Below are 16,116 nucleotides of genomic sequence, written 5' to 3'. Positions count from 1 at the left end.
TTTCTCCAACCCTAACAGCGTGCAGCGGATTCGTCAAATTTGGCAGCCATTCTTGTGAATCTGAATGTTGATTTTTTATGAAGTTTCTTAAAGATGCAGTAATCATTCCCCGCATAATCGTAAAGGGTAAATCTTTTTCTTTTCTTTTCTTTTTTTGGTTTTAGCTTTTGTTAGGTCTAAAGCTCAATTTTTTTGGTCCACTGTGTAACTTGTGCAATCGAGTCACAATGTGTGACATGTCGTTTGTGAGTCTTCCCAACCTGTAGCTGTCGTAGCCTTTCGATTATATTTTCAATTTTTTAGATATCATTTTTCTTAAATGATGCAGAACCTTTTTCAACATAACATACAATGCACCAAAGGGTTTCGTCGTCGTCATGTGCTGCGCACGTGAGCTGTGTAAGTTTGTGCTTCCAGATGCTCCGTTCAAATGGATCGGGTAATTGGGTCGCCCATGGGTTTTCTGCTTTGGAATTAATTGCCGTACCAGTTCCTTTCCATTTCCGACTCTCACAGCTGCATTTGTTTGGAGCTGACAGCAGAGCTTTCTCAAGAATGGTAAGTGGCGTGATTCAGCATGGTTGTGTCTTCTCTCTCTCTTTTTTTTGGGCAATGTTGCTCTTTCGCTTATCCAGATATATCCTCTACTTCCACCTTATCTATTTAGTTTAGGGTTAGATATACAGAACAACAAATGCTTCTCCGCCGCTTCTCCTCTCCACCACTTTTCTCACCAAAATTATACAACCAAAATCTTCAGCAGCGGTGAGCCTCCTTGCTCTTAGCTTCTTTATTTTTTTTTTGGTCAATTTGCAACTTCCTTATTTTTTGTCAATTTGCAGATTCCTTATTTTTGTCAGTTTGCAGCTTTGTTAGGCGATGGCAATTGGAGAAGCTGGTATTGAAATCCTCCGAAATGTGTTGTGGGCATCATTTCTAGCTCAAAGTTTGAGATTTTTGGTTGACCTTTGCATCGATTTTGGGTTAGAAAATCTTTTATTTTATCCCATTTACCTTTCTGATCAAATTATTTTTTTATGTTGTTGTTGTTCCGTATTTTTCTTGCCCTTTTCAGATCGAGTGATTTTTTTGATGTTGTTGTTCTTCATCTTTAAAAAAAAAATCTACAGGAAACTGTTATCAACATAATCCAGGTAACTTTTTCACAAAATCTCCCTTTAGTTTTCTGTTAATGCTCATTTTGGTTTCATTTCATAGTTCTTATTTCCTTTTTGTCCCAGCTTAATTTACGTTTGCGGGGGGGTTGTAAGTACATTCTAGGGTTTTATTGTGTTTTTTTTTTCAACTCATCTTCTTGTTTCAGTTAAGTACTGTTTTGTTGTTAGCATAAGACTCCTTTTGTTGATGTCCTTTTGTTGCCACAATTTTGTGGAGGAAATAAAATGTTTGTCCTGTTTTGATTTCACAAGCTATGTTAGAGATTGGAGGGAATACTGATGACATTCTGGAGATGGGTTTAGGAGTTTGATGGTTTGATTGAAGGGTTTATGATTTATTTATTAATTTTGATTTGGGCTTTAACAGTTCTAAATGAATTTGTGGTTGTTGTGGTTGCAGCAATTAGGACTTTGAAAGAGGAATCGATGAAGCTTTTTCTTTTTTTTTTGTCTGATTAGTCTGTTGTTGATTTTTTAACTTGCTTAGATGAAATATATGTCAAATGGTAAATCTTCATTTTTTTTGAACTTCTTGTGGCAGGTCAATTTTGATGTTGTTTCTTTTTGTCAATAAAGAAAGATAAACATCTTGGATTGTCTTTTCGGCCAATTCGGGCATTTCATCTGATCCATTTCGTTATTAAGCTACAGTAAGCTACCTGAGGTTGGCCTAATCAATACTTTTTAGAGTTTCTTTTTTTTTTTCCTAATTACCGGTTTGGCAAATAGGTCGCTGACAGCATTGAAGATGAAATTTTCTAGCTTGGGTTGGGCTATTTGCTGAATTTTTGGGTGGGAGGTTGTAATTACATTTTGTCGTTGCCTCGTATGCCTCTGATAAAATTTGGGAGGATTCATCTTCACATGTTTGTTGTGGTTTCATATTGTTCGATGTGATTTTCTCATTTCTTTTTTTACCTTTAAATGGTCAACCTGAACATTATTTTTGGTGAAGAATATTACAGATTTTTGTGAGCCTATTTTCTATATTCTAGCATTATGTTTGCGATCAGGCAAAATTTACTGCAAAAATAAAGAAAACCCCACTTACCCATGTGCCAAATTTGTAAAAGAAAGTAGAAAATTGAGAGGAAAAAGTGGGGAAAAGGTATCAGTGCCAATATCAATGTCAAGGGTCATCTTCTCCTCCTTAAGAAATCTCTCTGCAGAATCCTTTAATACTCTAAAAAGGTATAACACGTCGCATATCTATGTTGTTTTTTGGCATATTTTGATAGATTTTTTTGCAATGTTTTTAAACTCGGACCGGTCAGTGAACCGGAGAGGTGGCCGGTTCACGGTTCGACCGGTCCGACCGGTCCAACCGGCCGGTTCAAAGGTTCACTGTTTTTTTTTTTTTTTTTAGTGTTAAGTACTAAGCAGGTTTCATTCTACACTTGAACTTTACCAACATAACTTAATTTAAGTTATGATAATAATAAATTTTCTAAAAGTTATACACAAAACATGGAATGATAAATATAATTAAAATATCATAATTCACCACAAGTTTTCATAAATTCATTATAAACATAAATAGATACAATCCAAATGTGCACCAATTATCACAAATAAAAACACAAAAAATAAATAAATTAAATATTGAAATTCTTTTACAACCCTTAAAAAAATCCATAAAAGAGTTCAAGTTAAGACAAACTATTTGAATAGCAAACTTTTATCAGTGGCATGATAAGCAACCACACCACCTTCACAATTTCATCAACTTAAGCTGAAAAAGTTAAAATTTTATTATAAAAATATAAATCTAATTGCTCAAACTAAAAAAAACTAAAAATTTTTGAAAAACAAATATACAGTTAAACACATAAAAAATTAATTGCTTCTAAACATTACTAATTAACATGTTATATTAAATTCAATGATCCTATACCATTAATTATTTTAAATTCAATTATCAATAGCTTCGATTATGTGCCAACTACCATATTTTTGACCAACCCAATGTTATTATTTGTAATTTCTACCCAATTCCTACACGGATGTGCACTACTTTTGCAAAAATTTCATCCTTAATTAATCGAATAAAAATAAAACAAAAATGAGGGAAACATATGAAAATTGAGGGGAAAAAGAAGAAAATGCAAAAAATCAACTAAAGATAATAATATAGAAAAAAACCTTGAAAAGAAAAAAATTAAACTTACTAAAATGTTGGAAAACAAGAAAAGTTGAAATTTTCAACTTGTTTACAATCTGCTAAAGATAATAACCTGATAATAATGGTGAAGATTTGAGAAAATCTTGTTGTGGATATTTGGGTTAAAAATGGTTAAGAAGAAAAAATTGAAAAAAAAAATAAGAGAAGAACTTGATGTTTTAATATATTTGTTAGTCAAGTAGAATTCTCAACAAACTTAAGTACAGTCTAGTGGTAAGATTGTCATATTTAAACTTGGAGACCCAGGTTCGAATCCTAGCTACACCATTCTTGATATTTTGTTGAAAAATTTAAAAAACCGCCGGTTCACGGTTCTTAACGGTTCGCACGGTTCGTCCGGTTCGTCCGGGTTTCAACGGTTCTCCATGAACTTCCGGCTTTAACATTAGACCGGACCGGTGACATGGCCGGTTCGCGGTCCAACCGGTCGAACCGGCCGGTCCGGTCCGGTTCTGAAAACATTGTTTTTTTGTGGGTATAGTTTATTTTCATGTTTAAGCATGTGAGCTTTGTTTAGTAATTTATTTCAGGTGATTATTTTTGTTTGTTTGATTACTCTGCAATTCAACTCTTTAGTTTTCTTCTGGGTTGAGTTTAATTTTCAAGTTTTTCTGAGATTTCCTTAATGCATTATGGCCAAGGAGAAGTTTGCAAAGTCTCGTTGGAAATGGGCTCATATAGATTTTTTGTCAATTTTTCTTAGCTTGAGCGGTTGAAAATGCGAAATGGTAAATCTGAAATAATGAAGGCTTAGAACGTACAAAATAGCATGTATCTTATGAGGTTTGTTTGTTTGATTTAGAAGATTATGAGATTCCAAGGTAGTATTCTACATTACTTGTTGGGCAATGTGATTATTTTGCATGACTTCATTGTTCTGCCAATCCTTGAACGTTTGCCATATTTGCTGATCGAATCAACATAAGAGATCTACAATCGATTATGCAAAAATATTCATTACCCTTATTTTCTCTGTGTAGATTATAGATATCAAAGTTTATTATCTGTGCGATACGATTGAGAGATATGAAAGCATATTTCATTTCAATGATAATGAATGCGTTTAAGGAGGATATCCAGTACTTGTCATGTTAGGCATTTTGGCAGTGATTTTTTTTCAATCATTATCTCTCTGGTGATATATTACAGCGGAGGTGGATTCTCATCAAGATATGTAGAAATAAACTGATGATGAATTTAGTGTTAGTGGACTCGAATAAGAAACAGAGTATTTTATTATTGGTCAGGTTGTCAGCTATAAAAACTGTCGTGCTAAAGGATGCCAGATGGATGGTTAGAAACTGCCATTTCCTGTTTAAGTTACTGATGAAGGTTCTTTGTGGAGGTAGAGACCAACTTGATTTTTCTGAGATATCATCAGAAATTTCATTTTGCCAGTAATTTTACTAAATTTTTGCGTGACCTGGATGAGCGAGTTTCTTATGGTTCAATCAGAACATTTCAAAGCATGTTGAACTACTCTAGGAGACTTCTGCAGGATATTGAAAAGAAAATGCAACTCTCTGGGTAGAGATATGCCTCTGATTCACCATTATTCCTGTTCTCGTGATTTAGTACACACAAACTTTCATCAATATATAAAGCTTGAATGTTTTAAGACTCGGACTTGAGGTTTTTGGGTTTAATGAGGAACCTATGGATTTTTTTTTAATGTACATGACTACTTTTTCACTGTACAATCTTGTTGTTGACATTGATGGCGTGTCAATTTGTTGATGCTTGTTCATGCACATATTCAAATTGAGGTGAATTGACTTTTGTTTATATGGTTGGGGCTCAGTATGTGCAAGAAAAGTGATATAGTCTAATCTTGAGGATATTTGTTAGAGTTTTTCAAATAAGACAAAATGTTGTGGCAGAATGAAGTTGTAAAACATAAATCCTCATCTAAGCTTGCAAATCTTCTTTTCCTTCCTGGGATCTCTCTCTCTCACCCGCACACACACACACACACACACAGCCCTGAACCCCCTTCTTGGCACATTAAAGCTAATGATATTGTTTCTTTTCATACTGCTGTAGGTTTATTCCCTGTAAGAGTTTCCACTAGAGCAGATGTTTGCAATCAGCAAAGAGCACAAACTCTCGTCCTTTATTGCCTCCAAAAACCACGACCTCTCATTCCTGGAGACCTTATATTGTTGTATGCTAATTAACTTGCTCTTTTTTTTGAAAACCTTATATGACTGAACTTTCTTGCTTTCTTTTAATTCTCCTGTTCATACATCTTTTTATTAGTTTGTTTTTTCCCTGCCATTTTGATTCACTTAGTCTTAGTTTGTCTTTTGCAGCATGGTACTGTTTTGGGTGAAGTTGGTGGGCTGGCATTTTTTCTTCACTACAATGACGAGAAGAGGACCATCGTTAAAGATTTTATTACTTCGACGTTGTAATCACTTCGAAGTCTGAAACTAAAGTTCTTCTCCTGCATTTTATGAAATACTTACCAAAGGATTTGTATAGCTCCATAGGTGTTAGTATTGCAATTGTAACTGTTGACCAAAAAAGGTATACATTTGTTTGTGTATGAAAAAGAGAGACAGATAGAGTGTGTGTGTGAGAGAGAGAGAGAGGGACAAATTGTGTATGTTCTATCTCTCTCTGTCTCTCACTATTGGTTGTTTATCCATCTTTGCACGGTGTACAACACATTCAGACATACACTCTCTCATAGTTTATCTCTTCTATTTCCATAGTTGCATAATCACAATATTCGAACTCGATTTGACTCACTGCTATTCCTAAGCTTAGATTTTATTAATGGGATAAAATATTTTTCAACTCGTAACGGGCTCCGTCAAATGTCCCAATTGGTATATATCGTGCAAATATAATAGTTTAAATTTATGAGTTTTTTTTTGGAACTTTAATTAAACCTGTCATGTGTTACATTTTTTTTTACTCCAGTTTCTTTATGTTTCAAATAATAGTAATGTCCTTGGAAATTTAGATATTTTACAGCTTTCCTTTTTTCTTCGTACTTTCTTACAGTAATCGACTTTAAGATATGTTGTACTCATAATATTTAATCCAACCACACCATCACCATCTATACAAACCCTTCTTAACCCCGTCTAAATGGGCATGCATGCTGGTTACTCCACCGCGCAACGCCGCGGTTATACCTCCTAGTCCATACCTACATATCAACAGCTTCAATGGATGTCCCCAGGCAAGAGATTACCTGTTAAACTACGTATTGTTGTTAAAATATAGTATTATGCCAGGAAAATTTATCATAAGGTGTAGGTAAGTCTCAGTGTTGATCCTCTTTAAGAAAAAAGGGAAAATTCTTCTAGCCTAATAGTAATAATTGGTTGTACATATTATTCCCGGTGTAAGGATAACTATGGTTCCAATTACCTTGTTAATCACTTCATGAAGGCTTTGTTTTTTTTTTTTTTGTTTTAAAAAAATCATTTATATATGTAGAAGTCAAAGGGTACAATAGGTTTCAAAACTTAGTAATGACATGCCATTTTATGGTAAGGCACTTGAGTAAAATTCCTTTTGCGTTGACACTGCCGTTCAAACGTTTATGCTTTTGTGAAATCACGAGGATGAAAAGAGTGCGCTCTACAGCGGCGGAGCCACCTCGATGTGAGGATAGCCAAATGGCCCCCACCCTCAAATTTGTAGAAATCACAAAATTGGCTTGAAAATTTTATAAAATTTTAGATTTTTCTCATAATTGTCCCCCTCTCTCCTCAATTTTAAAAATTACCCTTACCTCTTAATATTACTTCCCCTGTAATTTAAAAAATAAGCATCTCTAAACAACAGATTTCTTTTCTTTTAAGCATCTCTTCTATGGTCCAATTGTTTCGAAGCTATTAATTAAGATATATTTAATTACTACTTGAACAGGAAAAATTATAGGAAGTAGAATAAAAATTCAAAAAAAATATTATTTTCACAATCTTGGCCCCACACTGAGCCTAGGTCTTGGCTCTTGTCACTAATTCTCTACAAAGCCAACATATATAAATTTTATATTACCAATCGTCTCAAATCAATTTCGTGGACTATATATAACAATAGGCAGATATACCGCTATTAATTTGTTAAAGCGGCTTCTCTCTCTCTCAGTTGCTTACACATTCTTGTTCCGTGCCCTACTACGTACATGCAAGAATTAATGTCTTAGCACATAATTCCCAAACCAATTGATCTGGATTTCCTTTCACGCAATTAATCCAGTTTATATACCATAAGCAGATATGGTTGGTCAAGGCGAATAATGCATTAGTCACCCGGAGCCGTCTGGGACGTATAAGTGCAGCAACTGGAGTATGACTCTTCATCACAGCCAACATGAACAGAATTCACCTAATAACTAACACTCATTAAACTGTATGAGTATAAAGAAACTGTACCTTAAATTGTTTTGTTATGACTGATGAGCAATTAAACTAAACAAATGGGTTGCTTCAAATTACAATAGGGATCGTGTGTGTGTGTGTGATAAATGGGGTAAAAGTAAAATGAATGGTTTGAATTGGTAGGAATAAGAATGTAAGACCATCATTTAGAGAGGATTGTTCCGTTTTCTCATGCTGCATGGCCCTATGTCCATAGCTTGCTAGCAGTCTTGCACCGACCGTAGGGGTATAGGAACATAGGTCGGGATTGGAATGGGGAACTTTAACAAAAGGCAGGCCAAGTGTCAGCATCTTGATGGCACTTAGCTTTGCCAAGTCAGCAGAGAATGACACGTCAACCAACTGTAGGATAGGGCCCCTGCTTGTGTTGTAATACTAGCTAATTAAACAAGGCACTGGGGAGGACTCTCATTGGTGTGGGTTGAGCTATAGTTAAATTATCTCATGTACTGTCGTTTGTTGGAAAAAAAAAAAAAAAAACAAGGCACTGGGGAGGACTGAGTGGTAAAGTGAGATAAATTGTAAGTAAGGAGTTTGGATTCATAATCTTTTATTTATTTTTTTATTAAATAAAAGGAGCGTAAACAGTAGTATCTACGTATTAAAAATGCCATTCTTTCCCCTGCTTCAAATAATAGAATTAATAAAGGGATCGAAGCACTGCAGCGTCATTCGGTTGGTTGGACGAAACCCTAAAAATCAACTTTGTAATGATTCCGATTGACAAAACTTCCAAACTTGATTGCTGTTCTCAACCAAACAATTATCTTCTGATTTGAAACCTCATATTTTATGTTCTAAACCACCCAATAAAGATGAGATTGTTATGTTGTACTTCAGCCGCTTTATTAATTAGTTTCTTCACTTTCTGAGTTCATCCTGTTCCTTCCAAAACTTAATTAAACTGCTATTCTTTTCCTGCTCATCTTTGCAAATGGTCCTTCTCTATCTAGCTATCTCCAATCTCTCCAGTCTTCCACATGACGGCAACGGTAAAAGTAAGGCAGATGTCTGTGTTCTTCCGGTTCTATAAGTATAAGCCCATTGATTTTCTGTCCCTTTTTGCAACTTGGAAATCATGATTGAGCTTGTCTTGATTACACTCACGAAGAAAGAAGGTGAGTGGGATTTGAAAAATACATTGAGATTCTTATTTCATGCATGTACATGATCGAGAAATCTGGATTATGGTTGCTGGCTTATGATAATCCTTTCCTCCATGGCATCACAATGGCCAATATGGACAAGTCTATTTCCAGGCGGACGAAGTCAAAGCGACAATCCGTTAAGTTGCTTTTCTTAAAAATTAATACATTGGTGTTGAGGATTGGGATCGGCAATCACATTTTGCTGGATGATTACCTTCATCAAGGAGGATTATAAGCACCATTTCCAGGAAAATAGAGAAGATAAAAAGCAGCAGCACTCCAAACCATATATAGTCCTTTACACGTAAGTACTGATAAAGAAATGCAAGGCACTCGGTCGTGAACTCGAACGAAATTCCTATTGGTCCTATCAACATCCTGTTATGCACGATTAGTTAACTTCTTATAACTGGTGAATACTGATTAAGAGAATAGTTCAATGACCAATAGGAACGGTGACGGGATTAGGGATGATTCCAGAGATCGTGGGCACCCATGCTTTCAGTGGAAGTTTCATCACCAGCAATGTCAAGGCGTGGCGGGCTTAGAAGCATTCCTTCGGCCATGTTGGTTAGAACATTTGGCATATCAAAGATTAAGTCCTCATCAATAAACTCATGATCCTTTTGATGATCAGGTGGTGTTGGACTAATGTGGGTTTCTGTTTTATCGGCTAGAGCGTGGTTCATTGCATGGAGGGCAGCAGCATTACCAGCTAGAGCGTCCATTGCTGCACCAGCAGCCGCGGCCGCACTAGCTGCAGCAGCCTGAATGTCTCGTGGAGAAGCAGAGGCAGGGGCAGGCAACGAGGAAGCTGAATTAGGAAAGTTGAGCTCAGCCTCGGGACCCTTGAGAGCAAGTGCAGCCACATCATAGGCCGCCGCCGCCATTTCAGGGGTAGGAAACGTACCAAGCCAAATTCTATTAGGTGTTCTTGGCTCCCGAATCTCCGATACCCACTTCCCACTGCTCTTTCTACGCCTCACCCCACGGTACATCGGGCGTCTCCCAGGCAGAGGAGCCTGTGAAGTGCTGCTGCCACTGTTACCACTGCTAGTGCCGCTGCTCGAGCTTGACATTATCAATTTGTAGAGTATCTCAGGTTTATTGGAAGAGTTGTGATGAATGTTTGTCGGATGTAATATGGGACAGATTTGGGGCGTAAAAGTTGGTTTGAAGACGAGGACGAATGCAGCCATTTATGGAATTGAGAGGATTTAGGGTTTCTGGTTATAGTTTTAGTTCAGTGAATGTGAGTTCCAAGTGCCAACCAGTTGTTACTGAACTGCGAGGTGCAAGGATTTGGGGTGTAATCCAGCAAGATGATGGACATCTGGGTTGGAAACCGTTTCTTCGGCTGAACAAGGATTCACCAACGTCAACAACAGTCACGTCTTTGTGCTTCTTGAGAGATTATGTAACAGTGTCCGGAAAGAGAGGAAAAAAAATAATAATAATAATAAAAGCGATTAGACATATAAGAGAGGACTAGCTTTTTTTTTTTGTTTAATCTATTGCATAATTAATTAAAGAACGTACACACGACAGTGTGACATGTTGATATCCCATGATATAACATTCTCCATATCCTGGAGTTGGGAGTTGGGCGTTGTGGCTTAAGATGACCCCACTCACGATCTCGGAACAACTAATTAGTGTTTAGCAGTCAGATGGATTCTCCATTATGCAATAAAGGATGATATTTAAGTGGTATACTTTTTCACATCTTAATTGATATATGTGTCTAAAAGCGCTGAACTTTTCACCCTTGTATGCATGTAATTCCCGAAATTCAATCTTCGAGACTCCTTTATGAATTTTTTTCCCATGATCTCAATCGGACCATCATAAAGTAACAACTGGTTGATCCATCCATGTACTATATATATATACACACACACACACTTGCATTTGAGCACGAAAATCCATTGACGACTCAGCTCTGGGATTGAATCTCCCTTATATATATAAACCCTTCTGCGAGATCTAGAAAATTTTGGTCTTAATTAGAGTCACAATTTGAGTAGTCTTCAAATATCAAATTGGGTCAAGTTTGATTAACAAAATGAGCTTTTTGCATGTTCCAAATGATTATTTTGGGTGCATAATAATTTCCAAAAGTTTTGAATCTATAGTCTTTTATAGTTTCACTTAAAACCAATTAATTGTCGCAGATCTTTCTGCTCTTGGAATCCCCTTAAGAATGTGTCATTTCATCAGATGTTTGGTCAAATATTAAGAATGTATCAAATTGCTGCGGCCAGATCAACTAATGCATTTGCGACCACTGCTTGCACGTCTTGATTCCATTTTGCATTTCTTATCGATTAAGGTATCTGACCTACAACTTTGAAAAAAAAAATAATAATTATAATAGTAAAACGGTGATGTTTGGTTACAAATTTGAACTCTTTATCTGTACTACTCACGAGAAAAAGAAGAGCAAAAAATTGCCACAAGAAGTTTGGAGTATGGAAGAAACTAATTACATGTTACTATATGATTTTCTGATAATGAGTGGCATGTCTATCATTCGTGTGAAACATTGAAACTAAAATATTGCAGTCTTTCTATGTAAACACGAACCCTTTTTTTTTTGGTTTAAGCGGCGCCACTGAAATGATGTAAATTATTAGCTCCACGACTTTACATTACAAAGTAGCCAGACGTATGGTAATGTTATATATCTTTCCTTGTACAAATTTTCTAACATTCCCGGTCACGAAGCCTGGCCGCGTCAGATTATATGACAATAGCTTGTATAAGGCTTTTTTGTTTATTTTTCTCCAATTATCCGTCCTTTTATTTTTGCGCAAGCACTATAATATAAAACGTCAGCTTTCTTCAAGTAAATCAGCATTGGAGACTCAACTCCAAGCCATCATAAATTCTATCCTTGACTAATAGATCGGTAATTAAATAATTGTTGTCCTTTAAACGGATGATAAAATTGTAATGAAGATATTTGATGGTTTAAATTCTACCATATATACAATTGGTGTTGCATGTGAACATTGAGGAACATCAACCATGAAACTGAGAATGACTAATTGGATCTTCAACAAATTAAATGTGCTAAGGTTGCATTATTTAGCTATAAATAGAGGAATTTATTGTTCTTTTTTTTTATTATTTGAATCCAAAATTTCTTATTTACAGCTTTTTCCATTGTACCATGGAAGCCAACCCTCTCCTAAATTTATTGTACACTTGATTTAGGTGGATTGTAATGTGTATAGGCTCCTAAGATACACAGGCTGACGGACACAAGTATATAAGTGTGAATATTTTTTCCAAAATGTTTCCCTGCTTGTTGCATTGGAGCTTCTTTTTTAATGTCTTTTCTTATGTTTCCCTACAACACGTCTATATTTGCTTTAGTCCATTGTCTTTTTCTTTTTTCTTTTTTTTTTGTGGCAAGACATACACGCTTAGTTGACTTATTATATTGTTTAACATTTGTCAGAAAAAGTTTGCTAAGTAAGAGAGTACACTTAAAAATGGATGGAGTCGTTTATTGACCTTTATGATTAAAATTGTTCGATTATATCGCCAAATTTGGTACCTTTAAAGCGTTTTCTGCTTGTTTTTACAAGCAAAATTGATGGTTCTCTGAACTGCTAAAACCCCTGCGAGACATGTAGCTAAAACGCTTAGGCGCAGATGAAACACTAAAACCAAAACTTTCGAAAAACTACAAGTCTTTTGGGCACAGAAGAAAATGCTAGTTCTTTAATACACATAATTTTTTATTTTTTTTACTCAAAAAATGATAGCTGAGAAAGAGCAGTAACACGATTAAACTTGAGTTGCGGGTAAAGCAGTAAGAGAAACTGAAAGATTCCTGACGTTAAAGCTAGCGCACTATGCATATCTGAGTGTGATGGAGCCCTCTACCGACCTGATCGTGATTAGGCTAATCACCCTCTTGCACCTCAATCCTAAACCATTTTTTGCCCTTTCCAAGTTAAACTAAATGGCCCTGAAGACCAGTAAAATTTTACTGCTTAGAGCAATCTTCTGTAATACTCCACAGCGACTGATAGACGTGGTAATCAGGAAGCTTCGCTCTCCTGTCTTGATTTGGCCCCTGGCTATCGTCCACATTTCTCTTTAATTTCGTAATTTTACCTACCAAAAAACTTAGAAAAGATTAAACAAGGATAATCTTAAGAACAAGGATAGCCCCTCCAAATTTTGAAATTACGACGAATTCTCATTTTCAACATCTTCTTTCGATATTCATGTGACCAGAATATGTTTTTGGAATTTCATCCTGCGAGCACGGAAGGTTATCAAGAAAAGATGGTTGGTTATATTACTTTTTTTTTTTGGTAAGAGGTTGGTAAAATTATTATGATTCTACAGTACAGGTCCTCTAAGTATGCCAGGCAATAAGAGAGGTCAATCCAATTAGTCGAAATTGACAGGCAAAATTGGTAGGTCCAAAAAAAAATTGAAATTTGATTGTGCAACTCGGGATAAAAATAGTGTAGCAAAGAGAAAGTTTCACTGGTTTTGTTCCTAGATTGAAGCGGAACAAAGTAGATTACAGATTACTGAAAGAGGAAATATATGTCGCAGAAAGTTTCACAAACTTTTATCCCTAGATTTTATCGCCAAAAAGTAGAAAACCAGAATACCGGAAGTGGAAAGATAATGTTGTGGTTATATGATGGGAAAATCGCCATTTTAGTCCTTGAACTATTTTACTTATGCCAATTTCATCCCTCAATGTTTTTTTAGCCTAATTTAGTCCTTCAACTTAAATTTATTGTCCAATTAAATCCTTTCAGGAACGCACCACCAATTACAATTTTTCCGGCACAAAATCACCACCCAATTAAGGGCAATCCAGGAATTACAAAGCAAGGGCCAAAGCTAGAACCCAAAAAACTAAAAAGGAGAGAAAAACAAAATTTCGACCAAATTGGGATAGAAAATAGAGATCGTCAAAAGTTCTCTCCAGGACCATCACTAGTATCATCAAAAATTCTAAAGAAATTCGTTCAAGTCGTCTATCTACCTTCCATCAAATAGGGGTTGAAAAACTTGAAATGCCTCCTTAGCAAGTCTAGCCTGTCTAGTGTTCGCATACCCAGAAAACCATGGTGATTCATGAAACTACAATTCTTTTAAGCATTTCATCAAACACTTTTCCGGCTTTTTCGACAAAATGCAATCTAGAAAACATATTGAGCAAAGAACTACACACAATGTAGAGTGCATATTGAGCAAAAAAAGCTGCTCACAAAAATATCCCACAAATGAGTTGTTTTTATGACAATCACACAAGATTTTACCCCAATTAATGAATCCTCTGGAAAAAACAATGCAGCAATTAGGAAAGGGCAATAAAGGAAACTTGAGAACTATGGCCAGAAGGAAAAGACCAGTGGTCGACGGCAAAAGACACAAACATGTTTTTGTTGGAGATGGGTCAGGGGCGGCGGATGAGATGTTTGAGGCGGCCAATGAGGAGGATGTCCATAAGTGCTCCTAAAAACAGGTCGAGGAGAAAACGATTGGCGGTGGCGGCGGTGGTCGAGAGAGGGTAGAGGAGGAGGGAGAGGATTAGAGGGCAGAAGAGGTGACCGTTCCCTGAGAATTCGAGGAATTTGAGGAGACTGTAAGGATTGTTGGGCGGAGGGAAAGGGCAGTGTCAAATTTAATGAGGTGGTGGAGGATGATGGTAGAATTGTTGGGGACGTTGAACCCATTTTTTGCAGGTTTGGATGGGTGGATTCGGCGGGCTCGCCACCCCACTCTCACTTCTCCGTCGGCCGTCACTCCAGGGAGTCGTCTACCAGCCATTTCTCCGGCTCCCTCAAGCCTGGATCGAGGAAGATCAACCCAAACGACGGCGGATCGGGTGGGAATAGGCACCCTAGCCATAAGGGCCAAAAACTGTGGAAAGAGTGTGACGTGATTGAGGAGGAAAGATTGCTGGAAGACCCAGAGTCACGAAAGCCCCTTCCCAGGCGGTGCTATTTTCTCACCTTCGTTGTGGGATTTTTCTCGTTTGGTGATTCCGTTATCTGCTGGTTATTACGAAAGAGTGTAGTTTCATGAATCACCATGGTGATTCCGTTAACCAGCAGATAACTAGTTTGCCGGATTCCAGCCACTTCTTTTGCAGATTTTTGTTTTTCTCCCCAATTTAGTGTAAAATTTTTGTTTTACCCCATTAGATGAAAATTTTTCATATTTCTTTATTTTAACGTAGGACATGACTTGTACTTCCATTCTTGCCCTTGGTTAGGTAGCGTTTTTTCATGTCGGAAAAGGTTTAGTGGGTGGCACCACCGTAAAAGGATTTAATTGGACAATAAATTTAAGTTGAAGGACTAAATTAGGCTAAAAAAACATTAAGGGATCAAATTGGCATAAGTAAAATAGTTCAAGGACTAAAATGGCGATTTTCCCGTTATATGATTGATCAGTTTTCTTTAGATCACTGAAGCAATTTTACGTCAAGGGATGTAAAATTGCTGAAAATGTGGGGAACTTCTCATCAGATCAAATTCTCATCCCATTTCCTATTTATATTCTAGGGATAATTCTAGAAACCTCCCCGAGGTTTGTTATAATATTACTCAACTCCTCTGATGTTTTTAAAATCTCACTTACCTCCCTTGTCAACTTGACAATACTAAATATTCCTATCAAAGGTCACAAATTGACAACATTACCCTTACTCTTAATAGCTATTTAACCAAAAGGCCAAAACAAAATAAAATTTTAAAAGAAAAAATGTAAATTAAAAAAAATAAATTACTAGCTAATAATGAGCCATATTTCTTTATATTGGAGTCATGGTGGGACAGTAAAGGATGTGGATAAATTAAATCTAATCGAGATCAACCACTTAAGAGGATTTTGGTGAGTAATTAACACCTTAAAAAATTTCGTGCACAATTACAATTAAGGAAGTCAAGATAATTTTTTGGGTAAATATGTTTTCATTCATGGTGTAGCTTAAGTTGTATTAAAAACTAAAATAATCTCTTCATATGTGTGAATTTTTCAAGGTATAAATGTAGCTTTTGTTCTAATACAACTAAAATAAATAGTTTACGTTAGGAAATTTACACCTTATAAAAATTTAACCTTATTTTATTTGTATTGTCATCATAAATTTCATAAGTAGGATAACATAAGGGTGGTATTGGAACAAAAGTTTTATTTTTATTGTATTTCCTCCA

At 36.1% G+C, this 16,116-nt stretch overlaps 1 protein-coding gene and 1 long non-coding RNA gene across 5 annotated transcripts; one reads left to right on the top strand and one right to left on the bottom strand.

Annotated features, from left to right (window-relative positions):
- Positions 1-358: 358 nt before the first annotated feature.
- On the top strand, positions 359-6,040 carry LOC140009356 (uncharacterized). Of its 4 annotated transcripts, none has more exons than XR_011816756.1 (5): positions 359-765; positions 868-983; positions 1,131-1,842; positions 5,404-5,524; positions 5,673-6,040. It is a non-coding gene; the product is annotated as an uncharacterized lncRNA (long non-coding RNA). The 4 variants fall into 4 exon arrangements; XR_011816757.1 differs by having other exon boundaries at positions 1,076-1,842; XR_011816754.1 differs by having other exon boundaries at positions 868-1,842.
- A 3,335-nt stretch (positions 6,041-9,375) lies between these two features.
- Positions 9,376-9,990, bottom strand: LOC113695737 (ethylene-responsive transcription factor ERF024-like). Its single transcript, XM_027214874.1, has one exon. It carries the CDS (start codon positions 9,988-9,990, stop codon positions 9,376-9,378), a length of 615 nt encoding a protein of 204 aa, XP_027070675.1.
- Positions 9,991-16,116: the final 6,126 nt, after the last annotated feature.

Source organism: Coffea arabica, chromosome 6e (genome assembly GCF_036785885.1).
Source record: "Coffea arabica cultivar ET-39 chromosome 6e, Coffea Arabica ET-39 HiFi, whole genome shotgun sequence".
NCBI lineage: Eukaryota > Viridiplantae > Streptophyta > Magnoliopsida > Gentianales > Rubiaceae > Coffea > Coffea arabica.
This window is presented reverse-complemented; position numbering and strand designations above follow the sequence as displayed.

Excerpts from the sequence above, each read along its gene's own strand:
- LOC113695737 (XM_027214874.1), bottom strand. The coding sequence starts at position 9,990 with ATGTCAAGCTCGAGCAGCGGCACTAGCAGTGGTAACAGTGGCAGCAGC.